The sequence below is a fragment of the Rhinopithecus bieti genome, unplaced genomic scaffold (genome assembly GCF_001698545.2).
Source record: "Rhinopithecus bieti isolate Rb0 unplaced genomic scaffold, ASM169854v2 scaffold_47418, whole genome shotgun sequence".
In the NCBI taxonomy this organism is placed as follows: domain Eukaryota; kingdom Metazoa; phylum Chordata; class Mammalia; order Primates; family Cercopithecidae; genus Rhinopithecus; species Rhinopithecus bieti.
Genome location: NW_016819951.1, coordinates 2,293,852 through 2,317,695, shown reverse-complemented (window position 1 = coordinate 2,317,695; position 23,844 = coordinate 2,293,852). Strand labels below are relative to the sequence as shown.

Below are 23,844 nucleotides of genomic sequence, written 5' to 3'. Positions count from 1 at the left end.
GACATCTTGCAAAGGTTCGGCTTACACAGAGGATGAATGACATAGCAAGACCTCTGCTCCACCGTACACTACTTTACTTGCTTCCACAGTCAACTTGTAGTGAAGAGGCAGACCCTAAGAGTTTGATTTCTACCTCCAAGTGAATTCTTCACATCAAAAAGAACTCAGGTTACCGGTTGCATTTCCCTTCTGAAATATTGTAAGTTGCTTTAATATTTAAATAAAAACAAGTGGAATCCCCTGGAGTATTGGGGTATATAGGTATGCGCTGCATGAATTTGTGTATGGCAACATGATAGCATATAGGAAGATAATTAATTTTATTCCTGCAGAGATTCTGTGGTCTCTGCTAGTCTCTGGCCAACATAGCAGCTGTACTGAAATGTCAGATGGATTTGCACAGCTGACTCAAGTTACCGAAAAGAGAGCAGCATAGTAGTTCCATAAATTGACCCCATCCAGCCAAGCCCTGCTTAATATAGATCCGGCAAGAGCTTAGCTGTGATCACTCCTAGCTGCTCAGCAAACCACTGAGGTTCCTGGGGAAAAAAAATATCTCAAGGGTGTGTTAACTTGCGACACTTGTTAACGTGGGGAACTTCTTGAGGCTTTTTTCTTTCTTTTTAAAAATCATCTTTGATTATTCTTTTCTAGTAAAATAATATTTAGAAAAAACAATGTCAGAGCATAGCAGAAATTCAGATCAAGAAGAACTTCTCGATGAGGAGATTAATGAAGATGAAATCTTGGCCAACTTGTCCGCTGAAGAACTGAAAGAACTGCAGTCGGAAATGGAAGTCATGGCCCCTGACCCCAGCCTTCCCGTGGGAATGATTCAGAAAGATCAAACTGACAAGCCACCGACAGGAAACTTCAATCATAAATCTCTTGTTGATTATATGTATTGGGAAAAGGCATCCAGGCGCATGTTGGAAGACGAACGAGTTCCTGTCACCTTTGTGAAATCTGAGGTAACCAGAGATTTGTGTACAACAGAGAAATGGCTGCCTGGGATGGGCTGTTAGGTGTCCCTTTTGTAACTGTGATTTCTCAAGACTCCAGGGTTTGGTTCTGCTTTGTTTTTGCCATATCTAGATTAAACCATAATATTTAATCCTACTCCAGACTGGAACTTTCTGAAATACTTACATTTACAAGGGGAAAATTGGGTGATTTCTTGCTAATGTCTCTTTTTAAAAATTGCTGTCAGGTTTGCTGTGTCAGAAAGCCTGTGGTCTATTGCCACGATACTTAGTGACTTAACTCATAACTCAGGCAGTTGTCCTTAACTCTCTCTTTCTTTTTTATTGCAGGCCCCTTTGAGAAACTAATGACAGCTCTGTAGCCTCTCTCTCTGGCACATCCAAACATATGCAGTGTTTTGTACACAGTGTCAAACATTTCAGTCCTCCTGAAGTCTGGCCACACACCCTGCAATTAAACCAAGTCGAATAACCAGAAAATGTCTTATATTATTATTATGTATTGGCTGTCAGTGACGACATTTAGAAATAGATGGCTATTAAGTGGTTTTTGAAGCTAGTTCTTCACTTTCTAAAATCTGAAACCTAGAATTGTTGACTCTGCAAACTTACTGTGCATGAGTATAATTTTTTTTTTAATGTTCCACTTGAAAATGACTTAACAAAAAGAGTACAGAGATGCCTCCTAGGTAAAGTCTCTTTAGGTTATGCCTGTTGACAAAAACACATCTTGTTAAATTACTACGCTGGCTGTAATTAAGGAAAGTTGTCAATTGGTTTTACAGTCAGGAGAGTTTAAACATGTACTAAGATTAAGAAAAGAAACAGCTGGATTGATCAGGTTAGAGTTCATGATACAATTTGCAGATTTTTTACAACTGGAGGTCAATGGATTAAAAGCCAATTCTATGTGAATGCCAGTTTCGGGGGTAAAAATGAGTATTTGCAACATTTTTTTTCTTCCTCTGGTATAACTTAAACAGCTTGATGGTTGGCTCCCCCTTCTGGTCAAGATGAGAAATGCAGTGGTGAAGACTTCAGGTGGTTAAGGTGACTTCTTAACTAGCTCTTCCGACCTAGTTATGAGCATGAAATTTTTGCTCAGATGAACCTGTGTCTCAACTTGCTATACTGGCTTTCAAAATGATACCTATGAGGCACACATATTGCATAGAAAAGCATTATAATTGATGTGCAAGAATCTAATACACATTATTGATAAAAGGCCCATTTTATTTCCCAGACTAAGCAATTATTTCTCACTGTCTGCATAATCCTGTTTCATCTTACAGCTGGCTCTGGTTCCTAGGTACTTTCTTTCAAAAGAAACCGGGATAGTAAACTTGTCCCAGACAGAGTAGCCATGGCAGTTTTCAAAGAACTGAAAAAATACAATCAAAATTGAGGTTTTAAATATACATATATATATATTCAAAATCAAAATTGAGGTTTTTAAATATATATGTACTCCAAAATATCAAACTGATCTAATTTTCCATACATTATGTTATGTTCTCAGAGGAAGTTCATGTACATTCTACACTAGATTAGTAGACATTGTAGGAATGTTAATTTTAGGGCAATAATTTCATTATTCCAATATATTATAAATGTATTAGAATAATAAGGAAATTATTGCCCTAACTCAGGACTGTTGAGTACTAGATGCCTATTTGGCATATACAAAATCAAGCCTTCAATATATCGATGAACAATTCTATCAGGTTTTCAAAACAATTTTTAACTGCTTCTGAAATTAAACACCATTAAAAAACAGAATATTAAAACAAAATAAGGTTTCATTTTAATATTGTAATTTATGGGATGGGGTAACCACCCATTTTTAGCAATCAGCTATTTAAATAAGCATTATTTAAAATAGCAACCAGCTCTTTTAAACAAGTATTTTTCTTATCTCCGCTAGCTGATGCTCTACTTCATATTTCTTCTCTGCTATGTATTCTAACCCTCATAAACCTCTCTTATAGGAAAAGACTCAAGAAGCGCATGAAGAAATAGACAAACGTAATAAAAATATGGCCCAGTATTTAAAAGAAAAGCTCAATAATGAAATAGTTGCAAATACAAGAGAATCAAAGGGCAGCAGCAATGTCCAAGAAACGGATGAAGAAGAAGATGGTGATGAAGGAGAGGATGATGGTGAAGAGAGTGAAAAAACGAGCAGAGAAGAGGAAGGCAAAGCAAAGGAACAAATTAGAAATTGTGAGAACAACTGCCAGCAGGTAACTGACAAAGCATTCAAAGAACAGAGAGACAGACCAGAGGCCCAAGGACAAAGTGAGAAAAAAATATCAAAATTAGATCCTAAGAAGTTAGCTCTAGATACCAGCTTTTTGAAGGTAAGTGCCAGGCCTTCAGGAAACCAGACAGACCTGGACGGGAGCTTGAGGAGAGTTAGAAAAAATGATCCTGACATGAAGGAACTCAACCTGAACAACATTGAAAACATCCCCAAAGAAATGTTACTGGACTTTGTCAATGCAATGAAGAAAAACAAGCACATCAGAACATTCAGTTTAGCCAATGTGGGTGCAGATGAGAATGTAGCATTTGCCTTGGCTAACATGTTGCGTGAAAATAGAAGCATCACCACTCTCAACATCGAGTCCAATTTCATCACAGGTAAAGGGATTGTGGCCATCATGAGGTGTCTCCAGTTTAATGAGACGCTAACTGAGCTTCGGTTTCACAATCAGAGGCACATGTTGGGTCACCATGCTGAAATGGAAATAGCCAGGCTTTTGAAGGCAAACAGCACTCTCCTGAAGATGGGCTACCATTTTGAGCTTCCGGGTCCCAGAATGGTGGTCACTAATCTGCTCACCAGGAATCAGGATAAACAAAGGCAGAAACGACAGGAAGAGCAAAAACAGCAGCAACTCAAGGAACAGAAGAAGCTGATAGCCATGTTAGAGAATGGGTTGGGGCTGCCCCCTGGGATGTGGGAGATGTTGGGAGGACCCATGCCAGATTCCAGAATGCAGGAGTTCTTCCAGCCACCGCCACCTCGGCCTCCCAACCCCCAAAACGTGCCCTTCAGTCAACACAGTGAAATGATGAAAAAGCCATCACAGGCCCCGCAGTACAGGACAGACCCTGACTCCTTCCGGGTGGTGAAGCTGAAGAGAATCCAGCGCAAATCTCGGATGCCGGAAGCCAAAGAACCACCCGAGAAAACCAACCTCAAAGATGTCATCAAAACGCTCAAGCCAGTGCCGAGAAACAGGCCACCCCCATTGGTGGAAATCACTCCCAGAGATCAGCTGCTAAACGACATTCGTCACAGCAATGTCGCCTATCTTAAACCTGTAAGTAGACGGAGGGAGAAATGGTGACTGAGCACCCTCCATAGAAAATGCATCCCAACTTTATTCCCTATTTGTTTTAACATAAGGGGATACTCACTAATTGAGACCAACTGGGGAAAGCCAATGAGCATTACCAATAGAACTAAATTACTGTTATCCTTAAGGATGTATACCTGTAGCACCCCATATCTAGATACCCCTATATGACTTCTGTAACAATAATATTAGCAGCTAATATTTAGGGAGCATTTACTACAGGCTGGAGTCGTTATATGAATTAACTCATGTAATCATCTTACCAACCCTATAAGGTCTAGGTACTGTTATTCTCCCCATTTAATAAAAAGGATACTGAGGCTTAGAGAATTTAATAACATGTGGAGGTGGAGGAGATACAGCTAGGAAGTGGTAGAACTGACATTGAACCCCGTTTCTGAGTCCAGAATCAAGCTTTAATTCACCTCATTCTTCTGACCTCTTCGAGTGCATATTCAAAAGAACACCATTCCAGCCACAATGGAGCTGACACTCAGAGATCCCCAGGAACCTACAGTGAGGAATAAATAAGAATGAGGCCAGGCTGGGTGCATTGGCTCACGCCTGTAATTCCAGCACTTTGGGAGGCCTAAGCAGGTGGATCACGAGGTCAAAAGATTGAGATCATCCTGGCCAACGTGGTGAAACCCCATCTCTACTAAAAATACAAAAATTATCTGGGCTTGGTGGTGGGCACCTGTAGTCCCAGCTACTCGGGAGGCTGAGGCAGGAGAATCGCTTGAACCTGGGAGGTGGAGGTTGCAGTGAACCGAAATTGTGCCACTGCACTCCAGCCTGGTGACAGAGCAAGACTCTGTCTCAAAAAAGAAAAAAAAAAGGCCAAATTGGGCCAATTGTAGATAATTGAATGCTTCTAAAATGCATAGAAACAGTTCTTTTTAGTAGATGAAGAGAGACTGTCTGAAATTACATTTGTACTGCTTGCTTTTTAGGCAGATAAATGATGAACTTCAGGTTGGTGTCACCATGAATTCATGGAGTTTTAAAATCGCTGTTTCAGTTTAATATTTACCATGATTCACAATTACTTCTGAGTGGAAAGGTTATTTTCCTTGCAACTTAAGTTGCAGAAATAAAAATGTTTTGGTCATTATTATATTGGCATTTATTGAGGTTGAAAGATGTGTTCAGTGATTGATAATTAACTATATTATTTTAAAATCTCGTGTAATATAGCCATGAGATTATGTTGACAGAATAGTCAGTATATTATTTTATTACACAGATTCATGTTTTTTAAAGACATGTTGAATTTTTATGCATGCTTGCTCTTTTTCTGCTTTAAAGAGCTTGATATTCTGAAATAATTGCTAGTCTTTCACATATATACATATGTATGGTCCTTATTCCCAACTCCTAGAATGGAGAATTATCAATAGCCCATTCTTCTGAATCAAAGCTGACTTTCATCTATGGTTTAGAGAGCCTCTGATTCTTCCTGGAGCAGTGGCCAGGTTGAGAATGCTGGAGGTCACATGAGGTCGGACAATGGTTCTTTGCCTGCCCTTGGGCACAACATCAAGACTTTCTGCACCTGCTCTTCTCTAGACAGCCAGAACTCCCCTGGGAGTGAATTGGGGTGTTGTTTGACAGAAACTAGTTCTACCACTTTTCCAGTGACTAGTCATTGGCAAAGAATATTCAAGCCACCTTGGTGGCTGTACATTCAGAAAAGAACAGTCTAAAAAGAATGATGAGACGTCTTTTAAAAAAATCTGTGTTAAAGGTGGCATGTAAATTCAGAGTAGAAGAGGGAATGAAGTTCAAAAGAGCATCTGAACCAACTCCTTGACTTCTGAGTGCTCTGCTGAGCAAATCCATTTTCCCTGGGTCAATTCCATTCTATCCATTCACTTATTTGTTAATCTAACAAATATATATGTCAGGCAGGTGAGAAGGACTGGGGATATAGTGATAAGTCAGGTTCAGTCTCGACCTCACACACAGCTTACAGTGTAGGTTTAATTTTCCAGCTCCTCTGCCTTTTACTGAACTGAGAACACTACAGTTTTGAGTCTAGGACCTAGAACAAAAGACATTAAAATAAATTCATGATGATAATTGCAAGAATAAAACACCCCACCAAGCACTGCATTTTTCATATTTTCATTCAAAACTGCTACCAATTTTAAGTGTATTTGGTGGTGGTGGTTTAAAAAATTTAATCTAAGAAAAACATGCTGCAAAGTGAACTCTGACATGTTTTTTGAATGACAATCTTGCATATCTTCCTAGGCTTTGAAATGGCTTCATTTATTCTGAAGGACGGGCAATTTCTCCTGCCTTCAGTTGCCTGGCTTGGCCTGTGACAGGCATCTGTTTGCCTGTGTCTCAGTTACAAAATGTCACACAGCTTCATCTATTTGGTGCTGGAAAATGCGCAGCAAGAAAAATATGAAAGTGCCTCGTTGCACTAATGAAAATTTGCTTCACTAATACCAATTTGCTTCCCCATATTCTGTTTCTGTGCCTTTCTGCATGTACTATAAATTTCTGCATGTAGTATAAATTTCTGCTTTCAAGCCAAAACATAGTATAATCTTTTAAAAGATATTTTGTTTTCTTTTTATTTTGAGGTCATTTTAGACTTACAGAAGGTCAAAAGTAGTACAAAGAATTCCTGCATACCATCTCACTTTACCACATTTGCTTACTTATCTTTCTTTAAAAGCTATTTTAAGAGGCAATACATCTGTGTGTGTCGTATCAACAGGGCACATGACTCAGTGGAGGTAATAATAGCATGGATAGCTATGATGTGTTCACACTTGGGTCTCCAGCCAGCTATTGTAAAACACCATCAAATTTAAGATGCATTCTGATTTCAGAGCTGTTGAAATGTCCCAAAATATACATCTTAGACTCAAAATACAGTAAACACTATAAATGGTAATGTCACAAAATCCCAGCAGAAAGGGATGGTTTTAGCCAATCAAATGAGACAAGACAATGTTCACTTGATAGAGGTGAAATGAAGGGTTTTGGGGGTTTGGGACAGATGCCCTCCAAATCCCTGGGTTTTCAAAACTGAGGTTAAAATTAAAACACAGTTTTGAAATCTTGTGGAGTTGTGTGTGTGTGTGTGTGTGTGTGTGTGTGTGTGTGTGTGATGTTCCTAAAGAGAACATTGTTCAGAAACAAACTTTTTTCTTAGAAAAGTTTTGTGTGTGTGTGTGTGTGTTTGTTTTTGAGACAGAGTCTCCCTCTATCACCCAGGCTGGAGTGCAGTAGCTCAATTACGGCTCACTGTAACCTCAACCGCCAGGGCTCAAGTGATCGTCCCACCTCAGACTCCTGAGTAGCTGGGACCACAAATGCATGCCACCATACCCGGCTAATTTTTTTTTTTTTTTTTAATTAGTAGAGATGAGATCTCACTATGTTGCCCAGGCTGGTCTCAAACTCTTAAGCTCAAGTGATCCTTCCACTTCGGCCTCCCCAAGTGCTGGGATTACAGGCATCAGTCACCATGCCTGACAGAAAAAAATTTTTTAATTGTAGTTACTGGCTGGGAACGGTTGTTCATACCTGTAATCTCAACACTTTGGGAGGCTAAGGCAGGAGGATTGCTTGAGCCCAGGAATTCAAGACCAACATGAGCAACAAAACAAAGTGAGATCCTGTTTCTACAAAAAATTTTTAAAAGTTAGCCTGGTGTAATGGCATGCACCTGTGGTACCAGCTACACAGGAGGCTGAGGCAGGAGAATCACTTGAGCCCAGGAGGTCAAGGCTGCAGTGAGCCATGTTTGTGCCACTGCACTACAGTCTGGGCAACAGAGTGAGACCCTGGGTCAAAAATAAAAGTAGTTATTTTCCTTATAGATTTGGAAATATTATTTTTTTACTTGATAGAGCACATGTATTTTAAAATTGTTTTTTATGCTGGATGTGGTGGCTCATGCCTGTAATCCGAGTACTTTAGGAGGTCGATCACTTGGCCAGGAGTTTGAGACCAACCTGGCCAATGTGGTGAAACCCTGTCTCTACTAAAAATACAAAAATATTCGAGTGTGGTGGTGCTCTCCTGTAATCCCAGCTACTCAGGAAGCTGAGGTGTAAGAATCACTAGAACCCGGGGGGTGGAGGTTGCAGTGAGACAAGATGGTGCCACTGCACTCCAATAAAAAAGTCTTAAAAAAAAAAATTAATGCTTCTTCTCTCCCTACCCCACGCCTCTGGCCTGGGATACCTAAAATGAAGTTGCTGGCAAAAAATAAAGGACAATCCATATACTTGCTTTGCTCAAATGCTTCCTCCTCTAAGAAATTACCCATTCAATTCGGTTTAAAAGAAATTTACTCCGTGGGCCAGGTATGGAAAACTGGTAAAGCATGAGGTCAGATCTGCAGGCCCACTTTATTTGACTTGGGTATCATTGTGTAAGTTTTTGAATGGCACATGCAAAAAAATCCAGATATCTAGCACGACTTGGAACATCAGATCTGGCCACACCACACTGGCATGGAAAAAATCAGCTGTTTCTGTGCATTGGTTTCACCCTTGAGAATGCTCATGGACCCTTTAGTTTTTCTCTTTTGCCCTTTCTGCTTTGCACCTGGCATGATTCCCTCATTTACATGATTTATTTGGCTTCTGTAGAATTTTTTTAGTTTGCTCTTGTTGTTTTTAGCTATGTTTTTAAAAATCTTTGTCTTATCTAACGAACTGAATTTATTAGATAATGACTAAATCATTTCCCTCTGAGTTAATGAAGCTGAGTCAGTATGATAGCACAAAGACATTAGGCTGGTATAGCCTATCCCTCCCTGACAAATGTACGATATTCTTTCATCTTCAAAAATGTTGTGGTCTGCTCACTCCTATCATCTCAAATGAGTATTTGTACTTTTCACTGAGATAAAATCCCATTTGCAGCAACTGTCTAATTCACTGAGGCCAGCTGCATTTTGTATCCAAGCTTCTGTGCCAATCACGCAAGATTACTATTTTAACATTCACTCAATTTCACTTCAGGCTTACTCACATATATCTGGACTGCTCCCATCCAGTTGGCTAAAGCTATTGCTAAACTTTCCTCCAGAAAGACTTCAGTATAATAATGTCATGAGCAGCCTTAGTTAATCAACAGACTCCATGACACATTAGGAGTTATGATTACAGATTTGAAGTTTACAAACCCTTGAGCATTCATCTTCATCGCTGGCCATTTCTTCTTTGCCACATTTATAAAGTCTTCTTTCTCTTTAACCAGGTTCTCTATATTCTCTATATTCTTTCTCTTTAACCAGGTTCTCTATATTTTGTAATTTTCTCCTCTTTCCCATCATGTAATGGGAAATTTTCTTCTCTTTCTCTTGTCACATAATCTAGAACAATCCCCAAATCTCCCTTTCCCTTTAGATCACTCAGGGTTTTCTTAGCACGTTCAATCTGTCTCCAGACCAAGCTGCTCATTTATAGGCCTTGTGGTGGTTTCTAGTTCCCAGTTGTCTGTCTTATCAGCATTCTGTGACGCATTCAGGTCTAAAACTCCAGGGTTATCTTCAACTCCCTTTTTCCCTTCGACCCCTTCTCCCCATTTTGGGGCCTCCAATAAAGAAACCAGGATGATCTATAAGAGCCAAGGCCAAACATAGATCATAGCTTTGGAAATGTTACAATTCTTATAAAGGGAGCCTCCATAGGAAAAAAGTAATGTAACATTTCAAGCTCATCAAGAACATGTATAATCCAGGAATGACGTAAACCAGAATTGCTTGCCTTTAAAGCGTAGTGGGAAAAAAGGTCTTTTATATACTTTTCTAAAGTCCGTATAGTGATTCTCAAATGTTATTGTGGATCAAAATCACCCAAAGGGCCAAATACAGATTACTGAGTCCACTGATAGAGTCTCTGATTTAGTAGGTCTTGGATGGGGCCTAAGAATTTGCATTTCTGACAAATTCTCTGGTAATGCTGCTGCTGCTGCTGCTTATTCCGGGACCACATTTGACAACCATGACTCTGATATCTATGGTAAACCATGTCTGCTGCTATCTTCCCTGAAGGGCCTTGCTTTCCTGCCTCTGTACCACCCTTTGCCTCTAATTACCTTTTCTTCTGTCTCTATCTGTTAGAATCTATCCAATTTCCAAGGCTTGACTCAAATGCTACTTTTTACAACAAAACATCAGGAGTATTCTGCCTGTGTATTTCCATTACCCTTTGTCCACACCTCTTTTATGGCACCTCCTACATTGTGCTTCAGGTTGACAGCCCTTCTGGCCACAGTGTACTCTCTTACAGTATTCTGACTTCTTCAAAGCGGGTCTTGCTCATCTCTATCCTGGACACCCACTGAGGTGTTGGTCCAGAGCAGGAACTTAATACAGGCAGACCAAATTAAATAGCCTGTGCTGAAAACAACCTTCCCACCCACCCTGCCTCCCAGCCTCTGAGTGTATGCATATGTGCGCCCTGTGTAATGCTACACACACACAAACACACTAGAAATACTTTCTTTAAAAACTAACGAGCGAAGGGGGAAAAGGCTCTCTAACAATAACACAAGTTGATCCTCTTCTGTTTGTAAGTTTTACATTTTTATAACATATCTAGCTATTTTTATGATTTCTATCTTTTGTATTCTGCTTAGAAATGGCTTCTTCGAAAATCATTAAAATGTGTGCCTGCCTTTTCATGCAACTTTTATAGTTTTCGGTTTTTAAAAAATATTTCATATTATGGATCGATTAAAGGGTTAATTTTAAAGTCAGTAGAAAGCAAAAGGCTATTGTATTATTTCTTTTCCAAATAGTTAACCAGTGATCATTTACTGACTCATTCCTCTTTTCCCCAGTGATCTGAACTACCAGCTTGGTCATATTTTAAATAAGTAAATATGTGTCTGGGTTTCCTATGCTGGGTCAGTGCTACATTTTCTTTTTCAAATATTATTCTGGGCTGGGCATGGTAGTTCATGCCTGTAATACCAGTACTTTGGGAGGAAAAGGCAAGAGGATCACTTGAGGCCAGGAGGGTCTGACTGCATTGAGTTATTGCACCACTGCTCTCCAGCCTGGACAATAGTGAGATCCCCATCTCCCTAAATAATTTAAAACTTTTTAAATTTAAAATATTATTTTGGAACTCTTCCATGCATATATAAGCAAATACAGGGAATAACTTACATAAAATCCTTCTTTTCCATTCCATAATACAAAGAACACACTGTTTTAACTATTTATTGCAGCTTTACAGTTATTTTAAATGCCTGACTCGTGGTTTCTCTTAACTACTGGTGTTCTCCGTGGGAGAGCCCTGCTGGGTGCAGTCACACCCCTCTCTTCTCAAAGCTTGGCACAAGGGAGGTACAGGGTCAGAAGCCATGGATGTCCTCTTTGCTTGAAGGCTGGTAGGCAGCCGCACATCAAAGGTCCTCTCTGGTGGGCACGATGCTGGGAAAATATTCCTAGCCAAAGATTGTGGGCCAAGAACTGGCTGCAAGAGGAGCCATAGCAGATGACCAAAATGGTTCATCACACTGGAGGTGGACATTAGCAATACAGGGAGAAACATTCCTAGTCATTGTTAAACAAATGCCCAGGGGACACCGGGCATCTTCAGTGTTCTCTGGAAGGTACGTATATGATGGATGAGTTACTTTCTTAAGATACAATGACAATTGAAACCCTTTAAAAACTTGCCTTGTCCTTAAGGTTTTCCTGTGAGGCAGAAGTATGAAGTGGGTTTGAAGTGTTGGACTTCTGTTGTTGTTTCATAATTTTTTTTTTTTTTTGCCCTGGGGGATGCTTTACATATATATATATATATATATATGTACAATTTATTTTTTTTTTGAGATGGTGTCTCTGTCACCCAGGCTGGAGTGCAGTGGCGGGATCCCAGCTCAAGGCAACCTCTGCCTCCCAGGTTCAAGCAATTCTCCTGCCTCAGCCTCCTGAGTAGCTGGAATTACAGGCATGTGCCACCATGCCCAGCTAAATTTTGTATTTGTAGTAAAGACGGGGTTTCACCATGTTGGCCAGGCTTGTCTTGAACTCCTGACCTCAGGCGAACTGCCCACCTCGGCCTCCAAAGTGCTGGAATTACAGGCATCAGTCACCGCACCCAGCCTTGTTATAAAACTCTTTTAAGAAAATCAGGTGGCTGGGTACTGTGGCTCACACCTGTAATCCCAGCACTTTGGGAGGCCAAGGTAGGCGGATCACCTGAGGTCAGGAGTTCACGACAAGCTTGGCTAACATGGTGAAACCCCGTCTCTACTAAAAATACAAAAATTAGCTGGGTATGGTGGCACGCACCTGTAGTCCCAGCTACTTGGGAGGCTGAGGCAGGAGAATCACTTGAACCTAGGAGGCAGAGGTTGCCTTATGGGTCTCACCTTGTTGTTCAAGCTGGTCTTGAACTTCTGGTCTCAAGTGATTCTCCCATCTCAATCTCCTGAGTAGCCAGGATTACAGGTGCATGACACCTTGCCAGGCTTATATTTCATGTTTAAGTATTTCTGACCATCAGATTAGGAGTGTGCTTCAAAGAGGAAAGACTTGTTTTAAAAATAACATATATTTTATATTCTTATAGTGATATTTTTACAGACAGTATATAATAATGAGCACTGAAAACAGGCAGACCTGGCTCTAATCTTGCTCTGCTACTTCCTAGCTGTGTGATCTTAGGCAAGTTACTATCTTCTCTGAGCCATTTCCCTCCTTACAAGGCTTTTGTAGGATGTAATGAGATAGTGTTTTAAAACTTAGTGTTGTTGAAACCCCGTCTCTACTAAAAGTACAAAAATTAGCTGGGTGTGGTGGCGCTCGCCTGTAGTCCCAGTTACTCAGGAGGCTGAAGCAGGAGAATTGCTTGAACCCAGGAGGCGGAGGTTGCAGTGAGCCGAGATCGTGCCACTGCACTCCAGCCTGGTGACAGACCAAGACTCTGTCTTAAAGAGAGAGAGAAAAAAAGTGTTAGGCTGGGCACTCATGCCTATAATCTCAGCACTTTGGGAGTCTGAGGCAGGTGAATCACTTGAGGCCAGGAGTTTGAGACCATCCTGGCCAGGTTGCAGTGAGCCAAGATGGTGCCACTGCGCTGCAGCCTGGGAGATAGACTGAGACTCCATCTCAAAAAAAAAAAAAAGGCATTAACGTGGATTACTCACTTGTATAATAGCCTTGTGAATTAGATACTGTTGTTATCATTTTGCAGCTGAGAAAACTGATGCCCAACACCACATAACTAGTACTTGCTAGTGCCAGTCTTTGAACTCGGGCCAACTTGGGCACGTATCTTCTTATTTCCATGATGTACTTTGCCGTGTGCTCAAAGCCCTTGGAACAGTCCTTGGCATTAGTAAATGTCCAATAAATGGTGGCTGTGGTTATGACTGTTGTTTTATCTTGACTTTGTGGGTGCTTTGGCTGGAATTTCAAATCTGTATCTTTTAAGGCATGTAAATTTTGTAATTTTTGCTGTAAAGCTCTTAAATTTCCAGGATTAATTTCCCACATTTCTTCAAATGCTTAAATCGCAGGTGCAACTGCCAAAAGAACTGGCGTAAGAGGTAACAGAGTCATCTAGAAGAACAAGAAATGAGAATAGTGGCTCTTGGATTACAGCATGGAGACTATGTCAGCAGCAATACTTTAGGATCCACGTGGCAGAACTGGGAACAATGCTACCATCTGATAAGGGTAGTTGTAAAAGGCAGAATGTTTGGGCCATGAAGAAGTAGGGGCTGAAGAAGAAGGTGGAAGGAGATAAAATATAATATTCAGAGGCAACCTTTTCTACTTGCAATCAATTTGAGTGACTTAGGTGAAATTTAGAGTCATGTTTCCAGAAGCAGAAGTTCAAAAAAAAATTAAAACATTTGCTTTGTTATTGTTTTCTTCTGGTAAATAATACATATGACAGAAGTGTTAACTATTGTATTCCCATTCTTTTCTCCTTCCATCTCTTCTGCTGTAATTCATCACATAGTATCTTAAAGGGAACAAATTGTTTCATCCTGTGGAAAAGGATGAATTGAGCTCCTGGCCCTTCTGATGCTTTGAAATGAAAGGATTGTTCCTTAGTGCTTCTCTGGAGAATCAGTGGAGATTTTCAGTTTTCCACCCTGCCTGGCTTTCTCGCTTGGTAACTCCCTTGGTATTTTTGGAGTATTCTTTCTATAGGGGTACCTGTGAGGGGCAGAACACATAAGCCACAGAACCTAGTGAAAACTAGGTGTCACTAGGAAAAGCAACAGGAAAAGTAAACCCTGCATATATGAAAACTTCTTGGCAGCAAGTTTTCATATATAGAGAGACAATGGGAGACAGCATGCTGTTTTTATAGAAAAAACGTTTCACATAATAGAGTTATTGACAAGCTTTTGGTTTTGGCAAAATACACACACACACACATGATTACTCTGTAAGTCCGATTTTAACGCTCTCAAACATATTTTAAAGGAAACTTGCTTACAGGATTAAACTTGAACTACTTATTGTATTCTTTAAGGCACTCCATTGTCTGGCCCCAGTTTACTAACCCTGTCTCATCTCCCACAAATCCTTTATACTCCTCTTGATGAAACATCCTTGCACACACCCTTGTGCCTTTGCTCGCATTAACCCTTCTGAGAGACTTCCCTCCTGTTCCCCATTAATGAACGTCCTACCCAGTCTTCAACTCCCAGGTCAGGTCCTGTGTCCTCCATAAAAACTTTCCAGACAACTCCAATCTGTCCTCCTTCCAAATTCCTAGAGGCCTTAATTATTCATTCTAGTCATTAGGTGCATAGAATTCGAGATTTTTGTAATGATAGAAGTAGTGTGAACTCTAGAAATTAGAAAATGAAGCTTTGGGCCAGGCGTGGTGGCTCACACCTGTAATCCCAGCACTATGGCAGACCTCCGGGGAGGACGGATCACCAGAGGTCAGGAGTTTGAGACCAGAGTGGTCAACATGGTGAAACCCCGTCTCTACTGAAAATACAAAAATTAACTGGGCATGATGGCAGGCACCTGTAATCCCAGCTACTCGGGAGGCTGAGGCAAGAGAATTGCTTGAACTGGGGAGGCAGAGGTTGCATTGAGCCAAGATCGCGTCACTGTACTCCAGCCTGGGCAACAGAGTGATACTCCGTCTCAAAAAAAATAAATAAAAATAAAAAGCTTTGGTGCCTTTTCTCTCTCCTTTACCTGAGTGAATAACTGGCACCTGCTTTCTTTCTCCTTTTATGGTATCATAAGTGGCATGTATCAAACAAAACAGGGTAGGGGAGAACAGGTCTAATAGGGAAAAACTTAAAAACAACACATTATTTGGAAAGACAAGCCATGGGAAAGAAATATGGTGTTTCTACCTTTTTTAAAGATAATTTAGTATGTACAAAAGTATCCAAATTTAAGTATAGTTTTCAATGGCTGATAGTTTTGTTTTCTCATCCTTTAATTAGAAAACATCCTTGCATACAAAGCCAGATAGCTAAGAAAGCGCTGTAACAAACTTTTTTTTTTTTTTTTTTTTTTTTTTGAGACGGAGTCTCGCTCTGTCGCCCAGGCTGGAGTGCAGTGGCCGGATCTCAGCTCACTGCAAGCTCTGCCTCCCGGGTTTACGCCATTCTCCTGCCTCAGCCTCCCGAATAGCTGGGACTACAGGCGCCCGCCATCTCTCCCGGCTAGTTTTTTGTATTTTTTTTAGTAGAGACGGGGTTTCACCGTGTTAGCCAGGATGGTCTCGATCTCCTGACCTCGTGATCCGCCCGTCTCGGCCTCCCAAAGTGCTGGGATTACAGGCTTGAGCCACCGCGCCCGGCAAACAAAACTTTTAAGTGTCTAGCACATACTACATTTAAGAGGCTAAACTCTGATAGGGACTTTAAAGCCACAATTAAAAGCTTAATGTAAATTAGTAGTTGAACTTCTAGGGGCGCGGCGTGGTGGGTGCATGCCTGTAATCCGCCCAGCACTTTAGGAGGCCCGAGGTGGGTGAATCAGGCGTGAGGTCAGGAGTTCAAGACCCAGCCCCTGACCAAGCAATGGTGAAACGCCCCGTTTCTACTAAAAAAAAAAAAAAAAAAAAAAAATTAGCCCAGTCATCGGGTAGCTCCATGCCTGTAATCCCAGCTACTTAGGAGGCCTGAGGCAGGAAGAATTGCCTAGAAAGCCACGGGAGCAGGCGGAGGTTGCAGGGAGCCTGAGACTAGTGCCATTGCACTCCCCCAGCCTGGGCAACAAGAAGTGAACCTCCATCCAAAAAAAAAAAAAACCAAAAAGCAAAAAAAAATTCTAGAACACCCCTCTGCATTTGTTTTATAGCCACCGTATAAATAAAGTCAGGAATTTCAAAATGTGCTGTAAGAGGGTTTTTATCTTAGATATACAAGAAGAAAAGATGATCCAATTTCATAGCTTATGGCCTCAGTACACAGGTTTTGCCAAAAGAGGTGAAGCAGTTCACATTATGCTTTTTCTACCACCCAAGCCTAAAGATCTTAGTTGCAGATTTTAACTTGTTTTTCAAATGTAATCATAATTTACAACATTTATATGTTATATTTTCTATTATTACCTTTCTAGAATTGACCACTGGCCATGAGTAATTACAAGTATCTTTTTTTTTTGTTTCTCCAAATTTATTGTATTTTGTCAGCCGAATTCACCTTGTAGAAAATGGAAGGGGCTAACATGTATATAATACTCATGTCAGGCTTAAAAACAGGATCCCACTAGAATTGTTTTATTCTGGCTGCAAGTTAATAAGGTATTCAAGCTTCACTAAACAGTATTTGAAACAGGTAAAGTTTGCTATGTAGAACATCTTCACTGTTCATAGGGTGGTCGCCAGGTTTCTCAGGTATTTAAGACATGTGCATTAAATAAAGTCTCACCAAAAAAACCTTTAATCAATTTTATTCTTCATATTTGGGTAAGGGTACAGATTCTAGACCGTATCTGTAAAGTCATGGTGATATCACTGTGCTAAAGATCATGGCTATAGGTTGGCTGAGAATTTAAAATGCAAGAAAAATCAGAAGCAGCACATCATTGCTTCTTATTCCAGGACATACAGAGAGTTTCTTCAGTAAGTACCACTCCAGTTGTCTTCACAATTTAATGCAACGGAAACCTAAATGTTTCTACTTCATCTATGAAATCATTCAATTGGCAGGCAAAACATTTTTATCACCTATTTATAAAAACATGAGAAAGGGAGGAAGAGTAATAGAATGTATAAACTCATGCTATCGTAATTCTAATGTCTAGCTATAAAGGCATATGGTTGTAACAATTGCTATCTAAAATTTTTATTAGCTGCAGTAGCTGCATTCCATTTTCATTACCATTTTTTAAAGTCTTTTGCTTGGTCATCTAAAGACGTTTTCAAATTTCAAAAGATCAGTTATTATTGTCCTCTTTGTGTCTCTAAGGAATTAATAAAATGCACGTTCATTTCCTTCTTTCTAAATGTTCCAGTTAAAACTAAACAATACAAAATGGGAAACATTTTCTTGGACCATTTTTTTTTCCACTGTAACAACAAAAGATGTGCAAGGTAAATAGAACTCAAGTTTTGTTTTATTTTTTGTCTGTTTGTTTTTTAACAAGTCTGTCCAGAATAATACAGGTTACATAGCTGTAACCATCTTAAGGAAAATGACATTAAGTTTGCAACAGATACCAGCTGGTGAAAACACATTACTAGCATTTCAAAAATTTACAAAAATGTAACAAAATATCCTAAACAGCTATCTTTATATTTGTAAACGAAGTATAAACAGCTGGCTTAACCAGTTTCCACTGCACATCAAACAGGTGGCAAAGTGATAGAGATCATCTTTGATTTTTAAAGGAGAATAATAAAAACTAATTTATATCCCACACATTACAATTCTAGGGGATTAGGAGCAGGCTAACACATGATGTCATCTACTTTAACAGCCTTTTCATTTACTTGTATGGTCTTGATACTTTACAATTTTTTTATTCCTGTAACAGTATTGTTGCTATAAAAGCCATAATTTTTTTGATTTCCTTAAAGAAATCGTGTGATCCATTTCCCATTAGATTTCATAAACACACGTGAAACTTCAGATACAATAGGAAGGTGGTGGTTTTCTTTCAGTTTCTGAGGCCTTCTCTCTGAAACATCAGAGCTGATAATAGTTCGGCCTATACATGCATGCTGCCATAGATAATTGGGTGGTACGTGCACCTCCTATTTCAAAAACACAAGCAGAAAGTAGGTCTGGACAAGGGCAAACTGCAACTCAATTTCTGCTGTAACCCTATCTCAGGTGAGTTATGTTTGTTCCTTCACTTTGCTGATATAGTCAGTGAGTCTGTTGATGCCTTCTTCCTGCTGTTCTAGGGCATCCAGGACAATGCCCATCGGTGTCCTCTTCAAACCTATTCCTTCCATTTTATTCTCCAGTTTGTTCTTGAGGTTCCGGAGTCTCAACGATGCATGGATAAACATCACTGCAGAGAAGTGACACCTGGTTAACACCAAAGCAATAATTCTCTTTTGCCACATCAATATTACACTCCCTCTCTTCACACTATTAGTAAACTGCCTTAGTTAGCTACAGTCCAGTCTGCTTCTCTAATTGATCCAAGCCTTCAAATGGCTCTTTGGACTTTATGTAAAGCTCTTCATCAAATCATACATTTTTTTTTTTTTCTGCATTAAAGGAAAATGCTGTATTCAACAGGAAGGACCATTATCTGGAAGCCATACCCTTTCCTTCATGCACTGACATCATCACCTTGCAGATGCTACTTAAATGTCCTGAAATTCAGAGTGAATCAATGGGATTCTATCCTACCTAAAAATCAACTTACCTGAGGCTTTCCAGAAAATAACTCTTGCTCAATTCAGGGATTATCTGTATCTTGTTCCCTGCAGGAGCATGTGAGTAAAGTCCACTTGTAAAGTGCCTCCCAGAGGCTTTACCCAAAGTATTGGGTATAGAATTCTAGATGTAAAAATCTAAGAGCTTTACAGAGTTTGTATAGCCCATTGTTCCCCAGATTTGCTTACTTTACCACAGATTCCCTGTCCCCTTTCCTGGACCTCCTCTACCTGAGCCTCAAAGAGACAGGCCTGGAAATCTGTATTTTAAACAGGTAAACCTCTCTCCATATGATCTATACCAGTGGTTTTACAACTTCCATGTACATTCAAATCACCTGGAAACCTGTTAAATAGGCAAATTCCGGGTCTCCACCACCCCAAATTCAGACTATTACAACTGAGGGAAGGCTCCAGAATTCATTATTTTAATAATGACTCCGGATGATTCTGATGTAGGTGGATCTTGGACCCTCATTTTGAAAAATACTGATGTGGATTCATTTGGAGGATCTAGAAATAGTTGAGGAGCTTTCTAAAAACATAACATCGTTGGGTACCACTGTTGACCCATAAAATAAAGATGTGGCTGGGAAATTTATATTTTTAAAAAGTATCCTGGATGAGCCTCACAATTATCAGTTTGGGAATCACTTATTAGATAAGTGATTAGATTATTAGATTAGATAATCTCCTTACTTTAGAGATGAGTGAGCTACAGCCCATATAGGATGACTGGTCCAAATCACATGCTGGTTTCCAGCAGGTCTAAGAATAGAAATCAGGACTCTTAACTGTCTACCTCTGATACATTTCATTACACTGGCCTGTCTCAGATTCTGATGTGGAAAGGTATTAAAATTAGCAAGCTGTTTGATTAAATAGTATCATTGAAATACTAAGCCTATAGCACCTACAGAAAACCTGAAGAAAATTCCAAAAATGTTTGAATTTGTTGGCTCTAATATTTTATCTAATAGGGTATGGGATGTATCCATAAATATTCTGGACTTAATCTAACAAAGTCCTAAACAAGCAAATAATTTCATTTAGTGGAATAAACGCACATGTCAAATGTTATTGAAAGTTAAAGGGATGTGCTTGTCACTTAATACACTAGAATTTTAATCAGATTTCTGCTGATTAGGCTGGGATTTTATTTCTTTTCTATTTCAGGCTTCAAGTGTTTGGACTCTTAGTAAATAATTCATGTAAAACTTAGAGAATATCTAGATCTCCTCACCAGAATCTGAGTATTTAGTACCTATATTCTGAGCCAATTATTCCTATAGACTTACCAAACTTTTAACACTAGCTATGATCTCCTGAGCGAGTGGAGAATAAATAGTTTACTTCCAAATAATAAATACATTCATTTCTGTATCAGGACAATAGGAATGGCACTTAAAAATTGACAACAGACTCTCGTATTAGACAAATCTGGGGTCTAGTGCAGGTTATGCCACATTCCTGCTGTATGACCTGGGATTTGTCTTTGTTCTGTTTACTGTTTGTCACCATAAGAATGTATGACAAATGGCTGGGCAAAGTGGGTCACGCCTGTAATCCTGGCACTTGGGGAGTCTGAGGCAGCTAGATCACTCGAGCTTGGGAGTTCAAGATCAGCCTGGGCAACATAGTGAAACCCTCGTCTCTACCAAAAACACAAAAAATTAGCTGGGTGTGCACATGTGGTCCCAGCTATTCAGGAGGCAGAGGTTGCAGTAAGCCGAGATAACACCACAGCCTGGGTGACAGAGTAGACCCCATCACAACAACAATAAAAGAATGACCTCATAGTTCTTGACCTCAGTTCTGTGTTATCTGGGTCTAGTTGGATAACAAGTAGAAAGCTGTTATAGAAAATTCTGACACTTTTGCTGACATGCCAATGCACATAAGAAACAGGTTATCGAATTCCTGTTGGATAATTGCTCCTACATTTTTTTTATGATGGAAGAAAAAACTCAAGTTCACTTACACAGCAAAGGAAAAGTAATGCCAAACACAAAGACCATGACTCCTCCAAACATGGATATAAGGAAATAACTCGCCAACATGACCACCATAACGAACGTCGTGGGGTAGCGCTTCTTCAGCCGGCGAAGGGCGTCCTTATTGTGGGCTGCCCACACAAACCCTGTGAACACCAGCACCACCACGATTCCTCCCAGGATCATGTTGAAGGGACTCAGAAACCTGAAATATGAGGAAGAAAAAATGAGGGGTGACTAGTTCAGCAATAGAAGTAGCAAAAGGAGAAAGAGGAGTAAAAACAATTATTGAGAACTTACTGATACTTTAATACTTTATCCGAATTGTCTCATTTGATTTCTCATAATCTTATAAAGGAGATACTATTAGTTCATTTCTCAAATGAAGAAACTAAGGCACAGAGGTTAGAAAATGGTGGGGAAGTCCAGGAATGGTAGTTCACACCTGTAATCCCAGTACTTTGGGAGGCCGAGGTGGGAGGATCACTTGATGCCAGGAGTTCAAGACCAACCCAGGCAATATGGCAAAACCCCATCTCTACAAAAGTATGAAAATTAGCCAGGTGTGGTGGCACACACCTGTGCTCCCAGCTACTCAGGAGGCTGAGGTGGGAGGATCGCTTGAACCTCGGAAGCTGAGGCTGCAGTGAGCCAAGATTCCACCACTGCACTCCAGACCGGGTGACAGAGTGAGACCTTGTCTCAAAAAAAAAAAAAAAAAGATGGAACTGAGATCACACCCAGGCAGTTCCCATCAAAGTAGTCCCTATCTCATTAGAGGTCCACAATTTTGAAGACTAAAACTTCTTTTGAAGGTACTATGTTTAGCCTCCATACATCCTGGGCTCTAGTACACAGTAGGTTGTGTTTTCTTAGCTCTAAGGGTTTATTTATATCCTCATAGAAGCTCATGATGGATGAATGTAGAATGCAGGCCACATAATGGCCTCCATGGGCTAGATCCGGTCTACAGTCACATTTTTGTTTGGCCTGTATAGTATTTGAAAAAACTTTTACTTGAAACCCATGTGTTAAAAAAAAAAAAAATCCATAAAACTTGGGATTTCTTGTTCTCCTGGAACAAGAAAATCTAACAGTGCTAGGCCCACTTTCCCACATGTCAACAGCTGGCTTGAATGCCTGCTCATTCAGGCAGAATAAACGCTCCCCATTGAGCCCCAGTCCACACTGCTCTCTACTGCATCATGCACACAGAGGCCCAAAGTGAGGTGCTATTAATCATTCTTTTTCTTTTTCTTTTTTGTAATTTGAGACAGAGTCTTGTTCTGTTGCCCAGGCTGGAGTGCAGTGGCGTGATCTTGGCTCACTGCAACCTCCGCCTCCCGGGTTCAAGCCATTCTTGTGCCTCAGCCTCCCGAGTAACTGGGATTACAGGCATATGCCACCATGCCCAGCTAATTTTTTGTATTTTCAGTACAGGTAGGTTTTTGCCATGTTGGCAGGCCAGTCTCGAACTCCTAGCATCAAGTGATCCGTCCACCTCGGCCTCCCAAAGTGCTAGAATTACAGGCATGAGTCACACCATGCCAGGTCTAATCCTTGTTTTTCTAATAGCTGGCCTGAATCGCTGTCTTACATAATCTGCCTGCCCCATGGAGGCATTTATGATTCCTCACATAGAGAGTTCATTATAAGTGTTTTTAAATGCCCAAAGTATCAATAGATGAGTTATCAATGCAGATTTTCAAGCACACAGTTCCAGATTCATTCTTATATAAGTCAAATGTTTAGTATGTGATAGCAATTACACTACTATTGATAATGGAGGAAACACATTATGTAGAAGAAATTTGTGCTGGGCATGGTGGCACACACCTGTAATCCTAGCACTTTGGGAGACCTAGGCAGGTGGATCACCTGAGGTCAAGAGTTCAAGGCCAGTCTGGTCAACAAGGTAAAACCTCGTCTCTACTAAAAATACAAAAATTAGCTGGGCGCGGTGGTACATGCCTGTAATCCCAGCTACTTGGGAGGCTGAGGCAGGAGAATCGCTTGAATTCAGAAGGCGGAGGTTGCAGTGAGCTGAGATCGCACCATTGCACTCCAGCCTGGGCAACAAGAGGGAAACTCTCTCAAAATAGTAAGAAGAAATATAGATGAAGTTTGGGGCATTATAGTCGCCCACCCCAAGCCACTGTGTATACAAAACCCTTAACAAGACATCTGTGGTGGGCTGGTACAATGAGTTATTTAACTTTTTACCCTAGAGACTAATGAGGATTTTACTTGGGAAGGACACAGAGGGTAGTGTGTTTTCCTCATGCCCTAAATAGTAACATTGCTGATTTGAAAAGAGGGATGGGGGAAGACAGGATAAGGGAAGATGATGCCAAGAGCTTACTTTCTCTGAAATGGAAGAGATGAAGAACTCATGCTCATACTGGGATTCATATTCAGGATAAACAATTCTTTTTCAAAAATTCCTTTAAATTTTAGCTCTCTGTTTCTGCCTACTGAAACATAAAAGGAATTTTGAACATTTTTAAATTAAGAGTGAAAGCTTTTCACACCTGAATGGGTGAAATTAAGGGATAAAATCAATGTCAAACTGCTCCGAAAAAGCTAAAACTTTCTATTAAGATGCATAAAGTTAAACAATGGCAAGAGTAGTTGCACTTTTTTTTTTTTTTTTTTTTTTTTTTTTTTTTTTTTTTTT

General features: G+C 40.1%; 2 protein-coding genes across 2 annotated transcripts in view; one reads left to right on the top strand and one right to left on the bottom strand.

The window, feature by feature from the left end:
• The first annotated feature begins 475 nt into the window (after positions 1–475).
• Positions 476–14,256, top strand: LMOD3 (leiomodin 3). Its single transcript, XM_017859403.1, has 3 exons — positions 476–971; positions 2,972–4,312; positions 13,865–14,256. Exons 1-3 carry the CDS (start codon positions 678–680, stop codon positions 13,889–13,891), a joined length of 1,662 nt encoding a protein of 553 aa, XP_017714892.1. The 5' UTR covers positions 476–677; the 3' UTR covers positions 13,892–14,256.
• A 2,959-nt stretch (positions 14,257–17,215) lies between these two features.
• ARL6IP5 (ARF like GTPase 6 interacting protein 5) overlaps positions 17,216–23,844 on the bottom strand; it is a 22,111-nt gene continuing 15,482 nt past the window's right edge. The window contains exons 2-3 of the mRNA XM_017859402.1: positions 21,155–21,372; positions 17,216–18,800 (exon numbers count right to left, since the gene is read on the bottom strand). Coding sequence (XP_017714891.1) covers positions 18,622–18,800; positions 21,155–21,372 — 397 coding nt within the window. The 3' untranslated portion in view covers positions 17,216–18,621. The remainder of the gene's footprint in view (positions 18,801–21,154; positions 21,373–23,844) is intronic.

Coding starts and splice junctions, on each gene's coding strand:
- LMOD3 (XM_017859403.1), top strand. CDS start 678: ATGTCAGAGCATAGCAGAAATTCAGATCAAGAAGAACTTCTCGATGAG. Junction 972..2,971: donor TCACCTTTGTGAAATCTGAG/GTAACCAGAGAT, acceptor CCTCTCTTATAG/GAAAAGACTCAAGAAGCGCA. Junction 4,313..13,864: donor ATGTCGCCTATCTTAAACCT/GTAAGTAGACGG, acceptor CTTAAATCGCAG/GTGCAACTGCCAAAAGAACT.